This window comes from Pristis pectinata, chromosome 12 (assembly GCF_009764475.1).
Source record: "Pristis pectinata isolate sPriPec2 chromosome 12, sPriPec2.1.pri, whole genome shotgun sequence".
Classification (NCBI taxonomy): Eukaryota; Metazoa; Chordata; class Chondrichthyes; order Rhinopristiformes; family Pristidae; genus Pristis; species Pristis pectinata.
The window spans coordinates 38,637,725-38,650,834 of NC_067416.1; the positions used below are offsets into that span (position 1 = coordinate 38,637,725).

The 13,110-nt window shown below is 38.5% G+C and overlaps 1 protein-coding gene across 6 annotated transcripts in view; it reads right to left on the reverse strand.

Annotated features, from left to right (window-relative positions):
• The window catches only part of rhobtb1 (Rho related BTB domain containing 1), a 54,936-nt gene that overhangs the window by 9,268 nt on the left and 32,558 nt on the right, over window positions 1–13,110 (reverse strand). For all 6 annotated transcript variants that reach the window (XM_052027226.1, XM_052027228.1, XM_052027227.1 and 3 more), the window contains 2 exons: window positions 4,835–5,820; window positions 3,633–3,751 (listed from right to left, as the gene is read on the reverse strand). In XM_052027226.1, the coding sequence (XP_051883186.1) occupies window positions 3,633–3,751; window positions 4,835–5,820 (1,105 nt within the window). The remainder of the gene's footprint in view (window positions 1–3,632; window positions 3,752–4,834; window positions 5,821–13,110) is intronic.

The following is a 13,110-nucleotide window of genomic DNA, read 5'->3' on the forward strand; positions in this document are numbered from 1 at the left end:
ATTACTGCAGTCCTCTGGTCACAATTGGGGATGGATAACTCTGTTGGGTAGGGGATTCCATGATATAGACCCAATGACAATGAAGGACTGACAATTATGTCCAAGTCAGGAAGCTGTACAACTTAGAGGGGAAAATGTAGGTGGTGATGTTCCCATGTGCCTCAAGCCCTGTGCTCTTCTTAGTGATAAAGGTTGCCGATTTGGGTAGATTTGTCTGAGTAATCTTGGCAAGAAATATAACACATTATGTAGATGATACACACAGAAGCCATGGTGAGCCAGTGGTAGAGGGACTGAACATTTTAGGTGGTTGATGGGGCATTGATCAACTGGGCTGCTTTGTTCTGGATGGTGTCCAGCTTCCTGAGTGTTTTCATTATCACATTCATCCAAGCAAGCAGACAGCATTGCTTCGAGATTTGTAGATGGTGGAAAAGCTTTGGGGTGCCCAGAACCAAGTCACTCATAGCAGGATAACTGCTCTGTAGCTACAGTAATCATGTGGCTGATCTAGTTGAATTTCTAGCGAATAGTGAACCCCAAGATGTTGATCGTGTGAGATCCAATGATGTCAATACCACTGAATATCAGCATAGGTGTTTAGATGCTTGCTTCTTGGAGGCACTCATGGCCTAGCACTTTTGTGGCCTGAATATTACTTGCCACATTTTATCTCATGCCTAAATGTCTTGATCTTGCTGGATGCAGGCGTGGACTTCTATATTAGCTGAGGAGTTGTAAATAGACTTAAACATTGCACAAACTTCCCCACATTTAACCTTGAGAGTTGCATCGAAGTCTAAAATAAAATTATGAAGTGCTGGAAATACTCAGCAGGTTAGGCCACATCTGTGGAAAGAGAATGAGTTTATGTTTCAGGTTGAATACCCTTTGTTGTGACTCTTTCTACCCACAGATGTAGCCTGACCTGCTGTGCATTTCCAGCATTTTTTTGATTTTCATTGCATGCAGTAGTTGACGGTCCTTGGACCTAGGGGACTGCCTTGAGGAATTCATGCTGTGAAGTCCAGAGGATGGAATGGTTGACCTCCAACAACTCTAATCATTTTTCTTTAAGAGGGGAATGATTCCAACCATTGGAGTGTTTTCCTATTGGCGCACATTGACTTCAATTTTAACAGGGCTCTTTGTTGCCACACCCTATCATGCTTTCAAATGCACTCACTCTCACCTCACTTCTGGAGTTCAATTCTGTTCCACGTTTGGACCAAGGCTGCAATGAGATCGAGAGCTGACTAGTCCTGGCAAAACCTAATTCCCAGTACTGAGCTACAGATCTGTTGCGAACCTATCCAATTTAATTATGATTGTAGTGCCAGACAATTTCACCTTTATTTTAATTCAGTTTCAGAAATATAAAGTCTTTCTGCTTTGAGGTATTATATAATATCCTGTAGTGACTACAGCTGGGCTATCTGCAGGACTGCACAAGATTAACAAGACTTCAAAAGCCTATGGCTAACTTTCTTATAATTGATGTAGTAATTGATGTAGTCTCTTGTGCTTCAGTTGGGATCATATTGGAATCAAAGTGTGATGGCAGGGGGATCTCCAGTCACTAATGAACCACTTTAATACACATCTGAGGAACTAAGGGCTGATTTTTGCATAGGGTATATGTTGAATACATAACCTTCACTGTACTGGGCATTAACACACATGATAAGCTGATCAGAATCAAAAGCTAACTGGACCTCCATTGAATGAAAGCTTTACACATTTCTGAAAGTGAATAGGTCGTTGTACAAGGCTACTAGCAGAATATGTTACTTCAGTTGCTTTTTACATCTAAGAAAATTTCACAAGACTGCCAAAATGGACTTTTTAAACAATATAAAATCAGCTTCCATGGATGGTAATAATTGACGATGAGTACACCAATTCTCTTTACACAGTGGTGTACTGGTGCCTGACTAATGTGCCAGAAGTCATCCAAGGGTGCTTAGAACAATTCAGTGGCAAAGCAAAAATCAAAGCAATGGTTATTTTCCCTACAACTCCTGGAATTGATTGCAATTATTCAAACTTCCACCAATGGTCTAGAGGTGAAACTGTCTAAAGCAAGCCCTCCAGAGTTATAAAACCCAAGAATATGGGCTGCAGGGATTTAAAAATCTCCATGGTCTCAGTGTAGGTACCTCCAATGTCACCATGTCGCATTCCCCTTCATCTTCTGAAATAGAGGGATTCTCATGCAGGAATCAATTTCCCTAGGTCAGTAAGTTACTTTCTCAATTACTCATAGCTTGCGAGGAAAGAAGTACTACAGCAAGAATCAACAACTCACCAAGCAGATAGCTGCTACAGGCTTCAGTGAGGAAATGGAAAATGGCATCCACCTTGCACACCATTAGGCTGCTCCTACACTCCAGTTATGTGTTACGGATTAGGTTGCTATTTGGTGAATGTCCCTTTAAGACATAGTACAGGAGTGTGTGTCTGTTTGTGTGTGTGTGTGTGTGTGTGTGTGTGTGTGTGTGTGTGTGTGTGTGTGTGTGTGTGTGTGGCATCATCACAATAACAGCAGAAGATAACAATGCGCTGATGTTTTGGTTCAGTCAGAAAAGAAAGAGGGAGAGAGACACACTGACTGCTGGTCTCTGTATCGATGGATGAAAAACAATAACTGTCTGTCACTACAATCCACGTATGGATTTGTGGAGTAATCCAGTGGAGTCCACTTTGTCGTTAACCTGCAGAGGGAAACAGGTATTTCTGTGGATGGCCATGTCTTGAATGCCTTTCAGGGTGGCAGATACTTCAGAACAAAGCAGTGGAGATCAGTGACTGAGGTGTTGTATGGGTTCCATCGTGGAACATTTGGATTTCGTAATCTCTCTCTGTTCTCTCTCTACATTTTCTCTAAAGTCAACAGTGGTTTTGCAAAAACCTTTGTTCACGTTTCACCTTATGACTTGCTGAACTGAACTTTGAGAACTATTCCTGGACTTGGAGTTTGGGAATTTGCCACACACACACTGAGTATAGTTTTTGGGGTTAATGTTTAATATCTAACATTTTTATTTTTCTTTTTATCATAAGTAGTTATTAATAGTTTCTAACACTTATACATGACTCAGTGCGTTTCTTTTGTTGCTGGTATGTAACATGTTAGGGGTGGTAATTGTGGAAAGCAGCGCGAGGCCATGCCCGCCTGACAACCATGTGGGTAACACAATCGGGCTTTAATGAAGAGAACTTTGATGCAATTTATTTAGGGAACTAAAGCACTATTCAGACATATAGCCCTATTTTAATAACTCTAGCATTGCAACACACCAAAAACATGTATACAAAACAAGATTCAGAGCTGCACAGGCACCACAACCAAGCCTGCACTTCATATCTACATGCTTACTCAGAAAGAAGGGAACACCATAACAATCAGTTAAGGGATTCTTAGTCTCTCACCAGAGGCACAAAGGCTAGTTGTAGACACACTCATCATAGCAGAGACCACCTAACTGAGATAAGACCAAGGCCTCTTTGATCTGTATGGGTCAGATGTTCACTGTATTAATGAGGAAAGCCACGAAACAAGACCGAAACATCATATATTGACTCTAGTTAATACCCTTCTCAAAGAATATGAGACCATTGCATCAACCAACCTCTTTGGTGGAACTCTCCAGAAAAGATCCTCCAAACATAGCTGCCATCCACTCACAACTAGAAATTAGCAGAGACTTATGGCCATTTATACTCCCATCTTCTAATTTAAGAGTTACATCTGCCATTGAAAAGTAGAAAAAATGTTAACTTTGCAACTGTTAAAATCTAGTTGTAAAACAGCACAATAATCACAGTAATTGCTTTCTTCTTAGTAGCAATGACAAGAGATAATTGTGTTTTGTATCTGGTGCATGCTATAAATATTTCAGATTGTTGGTCGTCAGACAACATGGCACCAAGAATAAACTTATTTAAACAAATTACCTTCTCAACATTCCATCCATTCTGACGGTCATCCAATACAGTGATTAATAAGGAAGAAGCAGCATTTTATGTGTACAAAGGTGTTTTCTAAAAAACTGAAGTGTTTATTTTAGGAAGGGACAACTGTGCTGGCAATTTATTCAGGTTCACCAATGAACCCAAATAAAGTCGTACAATGCTCATGTTCTCTTTTCAAATGGAGGCTGTGCCCAGAAAACAAACATGTCAAACCAATTCCTGTAAACCCCTGGGGCCATTGTCACTAGCTTTGTGCGTTAAGATTGGAGTCGAGACTCATCTTACTCCAGATGAAAGGAGGTAGGAGTCTTGCTCCATTTCACTCAGGAGTCAACTAAAAATGACTGTGCAATAATGCTAAGCTTGCAGTGTCTACAAGCAGAATTCTTAATGGGGGAAAAAAAATCAGATGAAAAGTATTGCAAGGAATAGCAAACGAAAAATAATTGTGGAATGTAGAACAAACAAATGAAAGCTTTGTGTATTGTTCATTGGTTAGAGAGAAACTATGAAGTTGGCAATGGGCTGTTTAAAAGTTTCCAATGTTAATCACAGTACTTTGCACGTCACTGCACAGAAGCTGTTTACTCAAAAGGTTATACCCCAAAGGCAATTGGTGTTGCTTAAATTTCATATAGGGTCAGAATTTTCCCTGAAATTTTTTGCTTGAAAACTAAATTGATTTGTGTTTTTTTTTGCTGGCCGTTTATCTGAGAAAATTAGATTCATGTAAGTGTATGTACATTCAAAACTCTTGAAAAATCTAATAAAATGATTTTGAATTAACGGGAATAGACAGTACAAATTAGAAAGGCTTGCTACAAGAAAATAGAGCAAAATTAGAAATTGGGAAAATTACCAGAAAATGTTCCCTTCGCTAAGCATTCCTTTATTCGGTTTGCTTTCCTGACATGAAATGCTTTTGTGATCTCCTGATTCATAAAGGCTTCTTTATTTTGAATATTTTCAACCATCATACGCAAATCAAAAACTTCCAAAATCTCTGCTATTTGTGCAATTCTCATCAAGTCTTTCTCATTTTCATCCAGCTCTCCTGTGTAAAGAAATCGTAATACAGCTTCAAAGGGCCCTGGCTGGATTGATTGGTCCATCCTAACCACTGTAGTAAGACCTGTCCTCTTTGTTACAGGGTTCTCCAAGACTTCTTCGTGAATATAATTAAAGGCCTTGCTCCATGAAGATAAGCGCTTTCCTGCCTGCGTTTCCTTCACTGCCGAGGATTCATCTTCAGGCATGCTCACTTTCAAAATGCCATCGCTCTTCGATGCTCTTAGAGTGCAATGCAGTGAGCTAACACCGATTTCACCACCATCGTCATCTGTATCAAGACTCAAAGTTCTCATCAAATGGTCCCGACCTGGTTTCACTGGTTTCTCATTTTTCTCATCATTTGTTTGAGAGTCAACAGATAAGTCCAACAAAAAGAGATCATAAAATTTTGACGATGAGGTAGCCAGGTATACCTTGTGAGCATAGATTTTAACCTGGTTCTGAAGTACAAACATAACATCAGCACACAGTGGATTGTCGAGCAGCTGGCTAGGTCTAAAAGCACTCACAGGACTGTCTGGAATTTTCATAACTGGAGGTGGTGGTTTAGGTGGTAGGAATGGAGCCTGCAGTAAAGGCTTCTGCACCTTCTTCAGGTGAGATTTCCAGAACTGAAGGTGTCGCCTAGAAATCAGTGCACCTCTGATGGCATTATCGAATACATCCTTGATGCCAAACTGATCAAACACGCTGGTCTCATAGTATGGGATCCCAAGTTCTTTGGCTACCTCCCGGCCCTTCTCGGGAGGTAAAATGTCATTGGGTTTTATTGGTCTAGGAATAAATACAATGAAGTAAATGATTTGCCACAATAACATCAATTCCACTTTGATTTCATGAAGTACTTGAGACATTTCTAATCCGGTAAGAAACTATGTAAAACTGCAAACTTTTCTTCCTTACAATGACTCAAACTTAACTGCTAAGACAGATACCTGGTGCAACAATGAAAGTGACTTCACAGCATGCCTAAGTTATGAATTGTTGGATAAGTTAATGGTTTGCTTAAAAAAATGAGATCATTTCACTTATGGCAAAATGATTATGTTATAATAGTGCACCAACATTAAGTACTGACAGCAAAATTCAGATCTAAGCAGAAATAATTTCACAGTCAGAAAAGTGCCTCAATTAGCTAATACTTGTTATGAAATCTGAAAATTAATGGTCTCAGTGCCATGGCCACTCTTATGCAATCAAAAGGACTCCACCTTTTAAAATGTGCTTTCATCTGGAATTACTTGGATGCACAATAATGCTAGCAGAATGTTGGCACAAGAACCCAGAATTAAAATTGCTGTGGAACTTAAGATTCATCATAGATTCCAACTACGGGTTCATGTTTTTAATTCTGTTTTTACAAGCCTGAAACTGCAAATTGGGCAATGAATTTTGTTTTACCTAACAGTTTATCATGTTACATTGAATGAAGAAAATATTTCTTATGATCATAGAATTTACCAATTAATCCCATTATTGGGGATTGGATTAATCTTACCAAGAATCAGCCCGATGAGTACTATGCATGAAATTTTGACCACGGCAGAACTTATGTATAAAAATGACATTGATAGCAAAGCAGGATTATATAGAACTAGCCACAGTCTAATCAGTCCATTGGTATTCAGGCTCCACAGTAACTATAGTTTTAATCATGCGTCCATCCCCTTCCAATTCCTAGTTCACTTTTCCTCAACCCAAACCTTGAAACTACCTCAGCTTCTGTCACTAACGCCAGTCACAAACCCTCAATGGAAAAGCACTTATTTTCTCTGGATAAGAACACCAAACAGGTAATGTAATGAACTGTATATTTTCACTACACTGAAGAGGCAAGTCTGTTCTCCTATGAAGTATACATTGTTTAATAATTCTAACCTGATGGCAATGTGGGCATATTACACAATGGAAAGGGCATATTTTGCAAACTAAAGAATATATATTTATGACATGTATACTTATTGGTGAAAATATAATCCAGAGTACATGTTACATTAATATATAGGTCAAAGAAAATTAAGACTTAAAAAAAAGTGCCAGGAGAAATGATTCTAGAATGCTGGCAACATTTGGGGACTAATGCACAATTGGAAGAAAATAGGAAGAAAACAACGAAAGAGCAATGAAGTATTTTCAAGAAACATTACCTTGAGACAAGCATGAAGTTCAAGTAAACCTGTATTAACTATATAAACCAATAATCTAAAAAACACTTATCCATCTGTGAATGCATATTTTAAGTACTACATTATTCTATCACGGTTGAAAAATATGCCTATATAAACTACTTGAAAACAGAGTCAAAAGCAATAACACTGAGGAAAGTTAGAATGCCAAAAATGCACATCTAATGTACACATACTACACAAAGCTTTAAGAAGATTCCTCAATATCATTAATATGTATGAAACCAGGTATGTTATCAACATTTTTATTAGTGAGCTTCAGTTGACATGAGGAATCTAATATACAAAAACAAACTACTTGTGAATTCTCACTATAGACCTCATCACTAGAAAGTGACACAGCTTTCTGAGCAGTTCCTCCAAAGAGAAAGCAGAAACCAGAGGTGGAATTATGCAACCATAATTAAGTTGTGTGCCTGGTCTTGAAAAAGCTAACCACAATTGTGTTAAAATTTCAACATTGGTAAAATGTTCATCACTTCAGATTATCCATCCCGTTGGAAAATTTGTGCCAATTATTCTAAAAGGCTCAAATCTGATTCCTCAGCAGTGTTAAGGCTTGTGACCCTTGCTCTTATACCAAAAATGGAGAATAGTTATGTTTCTCCTGAGGATTAATAAAATCCATCACAAACCTGCTTCTTTGGCCTTCATTGAAAAGCCTTCAGGAGATCCCTTCAAGGTATATCAATTATGGCACCATTCACTCCAAATGAGTGATCATAACTTCTGCAGCACTATGCCTTTACACATCAAAATAATATTGAGTTCCTGCAGTTTCCCAAGACTAACCATCCATTGCAGCTGCTTCAATGCCCTTAGTTCCATCATAAAATCAAAACTAGATACAGGTTCTCCCCAGCTTACAAACATCCAACTTATGTACAGCCTGTATACAAGCATTGGGAGACAGGTAGGATGGATTTGCCAGCTGCTACAGGGCTGCAGGCATTTTATGACATGGGAGAACTCCGTTTGCAGTCACATTTCTGACTTATGAACTGTTCAGGTTACGAATAGTTCTCAGGAACTGAACCCTGCAGGAGGTCCTGCACGTTCATTGATGATTGCACACCACTTAATTCTATTCACAACTTCAAGCAGTCTACCACTCTATACAGCAAGTATTCAGGCTTTGGCTGATAAGTGGCAAATAATACTTGGGCCACATAAAAGCCAGGCATTGAACATCTCCATCAAGTGAATTTAACCACCACCCTTAATGCTCTATGGGATTAATACAGCCAGAAGCATATAATGGAGTTGCCCTGGGGTCTGTATTAGACCATTCCTTTTTGCTGTATATACTAATGACTAGGATACATGCTACAATTACCAAATTTTCAGATGACAAAACGTGAAGGAGCTGTGAACTGAGGGGAGCACAATAATAAACTTCAAATGAGATATAGACGGGATGGTGTAATAGGTGGATGGGTGGCAGATGAAATTTAAGGATGAGAAATGTGAAGTTTTTGTTTTGGTAATAAGAATTAAGAGTCATTACAAACAAGAGGGCATAATATTAAAAAGGTACTAAAACACATCTGAGGATGTGAGTATAGGTCATGAAGGGTCAGGGCAGGGTTGAAAAAGTGATCAAGAGAGATAGGGTATCATTTATAGAAGACTGGGTTGGGTACAACGAGCATTGTGTCCCATTTTGGGTGTCACACTTTAGAAAAGATGTGCAGGCTTCACAGTGCACAGAGGTTTACTAAAATGATTCTGGGGGTGAGAGACTTTAATTAGGTGAATAGACTGGAGAAGCTGGGTTTGTTATCAGATGAACAGGTGAGGGTGGAAGAGAATCTGATAGATGTATTTAAAATTATGTATGGTACAGATAGAGTGGATTGAGAAATGGTACCCTTTGGCAGAAGGGTCAAGAACCAGGGTACATAGAATGAAGGTGACTGGCAATGTTAAGAAGTTAAGTGAATCAGAGGATAGTGCTCCTGCTCCATTCAACTCTCTACTTTAAATATTTCATCCTTATTTACAAATCATTCCCTGGCCTTGCCCCTTCCCATCAGATTTCACTTCTGAAACCTTTTATGTTCTGTGCTTCTCCAATTCTAGTCTCTCACAGTTCCATTATTCAATGTTTCAACATCAGCAGCCTAGACTTCTGAAATTCTCTCCCCAATTCTCCCCACTTTTTTTCTAAAGAAATGCTTCTCCCTAAAAGTTACCATTTAGCCATCCATGCTAATACTTATGTGGCTTGATGCAATTTTTGTTTTAAATATAATGGTTCTGTGAAGTGCTTTGGGATGTTTTGGATTTCAGTGAATACAAGCTCATTGTTGAACAGAAAACCAGCGAGAGAAGAGACAACATCTACTTCACTATTTTGTAATCTTTTAGGAACAATGTTCACAGAGGTTAAGCCAATTTCTAGTCACCACAAAGTAGAGACCTATTAGCTACAAAGCTCCCAGGTTGTACCAAGATCATTCTCAGAAACAGTGATTTTATTTTTCCTCTTTGTAAAGGTAAGATCAAAGGTAAAAATTGAGTACTGCTGCAGAATACAATTGTTTTGGACAGAAGAGAGTAGAGATACATGGCAGAGTGTAGATGTTAATTAAAGAGGTTCCCAAAATGCTTGAAAGTTCATCGCCGATTCTTAGCTTCTATCTCCAGTAGAGGACAAAAAGTTAGTCATATACAGAAATGCAGTTGACTGTGATGATAATAGCAATCTCAGATAAACAGTCATATCGCCTTACTTGAGAGCTAAGAATAAGGGCTAAGAATAATTTCGAAGTTTATAGGGGCAGATGAGAAGCAAGTTCCCTGGACTTTCAAAGATTGCCATGAAAAAATCAAATCCAGATTGTTTACTTGAGTATGTGAATGAATTTCAAGAGTCTATTTACAATCAGATTTTACTAAGACAACGTGCAAAGCAATCAAGCAATCTTTCAGCTATTTGACACATGCACATGCATGTTCCTGTTGAGGCACAACAGACTTTGTTGCTGGCACAGACAAAAAGACTTGTAATCTTGCACATAAATCTTGCAAGCTTAAAAAAAGAATCACACGTGCTACAAATAGAAGCTACTTACCAGTTTTACAATTTATTACAGACAGCAAATTTAGTGGACATTTTGGTTATTTCTGATCTTTCAAATTCCAGGGTATGCACATTGTGTATTTTCCAGGGAAATGCCAAACAGAAGATGAACAGGAGTGAGCAAGAAATGCTCATCCCAACCGTCACTATAAAGTGATCCAAATTGTGGAACTGGACATCAGGCACCTCAAATTCAAAACTAGTGTTTTTAGGTCTACATTTTAAATCTTCTACTTGCTTTGTTGTTCACCAATATATAAATATATAGGTACCAACACTCCAATACCAGTAACACACTTTTATTTTTGCTCTGTCTTCCTCCACCACTCACTGAAAAATCATGCATCAGGCAAATTTCAAAACCAGTGGGAAGCCTATTTAATTTTTTAAAAAAAATAGAACCCCAAGGCATTTCCAGGATTTCAATGCAGTTTGGAGTATGAAGAAGAGCAGTTGAACCAACAATCCACCTGCTGTGAATTGCAGCAGAAAACATGAATGCTCCTCCTGCTCCTACAGAAAAACTTCACACTTCCTGCTAGCTATTGAGAGTCCCCAGAATTGCTTACTTTCCCTTTAATTGCTGAGCTCAGATCCACATAACATCAGCTAGGTCAGGGAAATACTGAAGGACTGCTGTTGGAAATATTTGTTGCTTCTTGAAAGAATCCAACGTGTTACAACTGGCAGAAACGCCCTTTGATTAGAAACATGTTTGTTGGTTATAATTAAAATGATGACATAATTTAACTGACTGCCTCAATGAATGGTAAAGGCAGATAATCAGAAAAGGTAGTTGCACATTCATCTGTATGCAACTGATGTTGGGTAAAGGGCATGGGATGTCCAACTCAGGAATTAATGCCTCTTCTTATTTCTCTTCATATCCTACTTCTAATAAAAAATAGCAACTTTTTCAAACTGATCTCCATCCAGATATTACAGCCACCAAAAAGCAATGATGATGGAAAGCAAGACACTTCTCAACAACAGTATGGGGGTGGGGGAGGAAGAGAAGACAGGGCAAGTTGAGGGGAAGAAAACAGGAAAGAGTAGATGTGAAGTTAATCTATGCAACTGAGTTACACAAAGACCTACATAATATTAGATATTAATTTGAAAAAGGTAACATTGATGCTCATTTGCTAAAACACCAGTCCTCTCTAGTACCCTTGGTCAAATCAGGCAAGCACTGTTAGAACAGATGCTCAATGTCTTCAACACATTCCAGAAGAAAAAGATGTCACATTCCAAACACTAGATTCAAAACAGACCCAAGGCATGCCTGAAATTTTCACGTTTATTTTGCAAAGCTAACACACTCAATTGAAAAATCAACTATTGTACAAATTTACCAGAATATGATTAAACAGAACAAGATTTATGTATTGCAGATCTCTAGCAATTAGCCACCAGAGCAGGTCCATTAAGCTGCAGTGATAAGTGACTGCAAATGATTAATAATGATCACAGCATGGAAGGAGACCATTCAGACTGCTGAGTTTGTATTGGCTCCATGCAAGAATATGCCTGTTAGTTGCACTTATCTGTCTTCTCCCCATTGCCCTCAAATCTTATTCTTTCAGGTACTTATCCAGTTCCCCTTTGAACAGTACAATTAAATCTGCTTCTGCTACCACCCCGGCAGTGAGCTCCAGACTGTAACCACTCCGAGTAGAATCATTTTTCCTCATGCCAATTTTAGATATTTTACCTTCATTCCATGTCCACTAGTTCTTGGCCTTCACCACCAGCTGGAATATTTTTCTCTTTATACTTTATCGATACCCTTGTTGATTTTGATCAGATGTTAAATACCTCTATCAGATCCCTTACAGCCTCCTCTATTCTCAAGGAGAACAAACCCAGCTTCTTCAGTCTATTCTCATAATTAAAGACTCTCATCCCCAGAATCATTTTAGTAAACTTCTTTTGCACATGCTCTAAAGCTTTGACTAATGTGTGGTGCCCAGTAAAGGACACAATAAGCCTGTTGCTGCCAAACTAGTGTTTTTATAAACAATTGCATTGACTTTCTTGTTCTTGTAGTTCACATTCCTATTTAAATGGCCCAAGATTCTCCAAGCCATTTCAACCACTTTCTCAATCTGCCCTAACACTTTTGACAAACTATGCACACACTTCCACAGATCTGAGCTTGTACCTTTTTTTTAGAAAAACACCCTGTAAATTATATTGTTTCTTTTCATTCTTTCTCTTAAAATGTAAGATTTCACATTCCTCAGCATTAGATTTCATCTGTCACCTTTTTTTAAAATCAGCCTGTCTATATCTCTTGAAGCCTATTACTATGCTCATCAGTGTCATCTGCAAAATTTAGAAATTGTACTTGTACACCCAAGTCATTATTATGTACTAAGAAAAGCAATGGTCCTAGTACTGACCCCAGGAGAACTACACAACACAATTCCTTCTAGTCTGTAAAACAATTCTTTCACTACTTCTTTCTCCTGTCTGCCACAAGCCCCTTTTATTCCATGGCTTTTAATCTTAGTGATAAGCCTATTATGTGGCACTTTATCAAATGTCTTTGGAAGTACATACATTAACTCTCTCAAATGACTTTAACAAGTTAGACACTGGCTTTAACAAATTCATGCTGGCTTTCTCCAATCAATCCACACTTGTCCAAGTGACTACTAATTCTGTCGCTGAATATCATTTCTAGAACTTACCTCCACCACTAAGATTAAACTAACTTGCCTGCAGTATCCCTGCATCATTTTGTTTTTGAACAGGGCCTCTGCAATTCCCTTTCTTACTTTGCTCAGC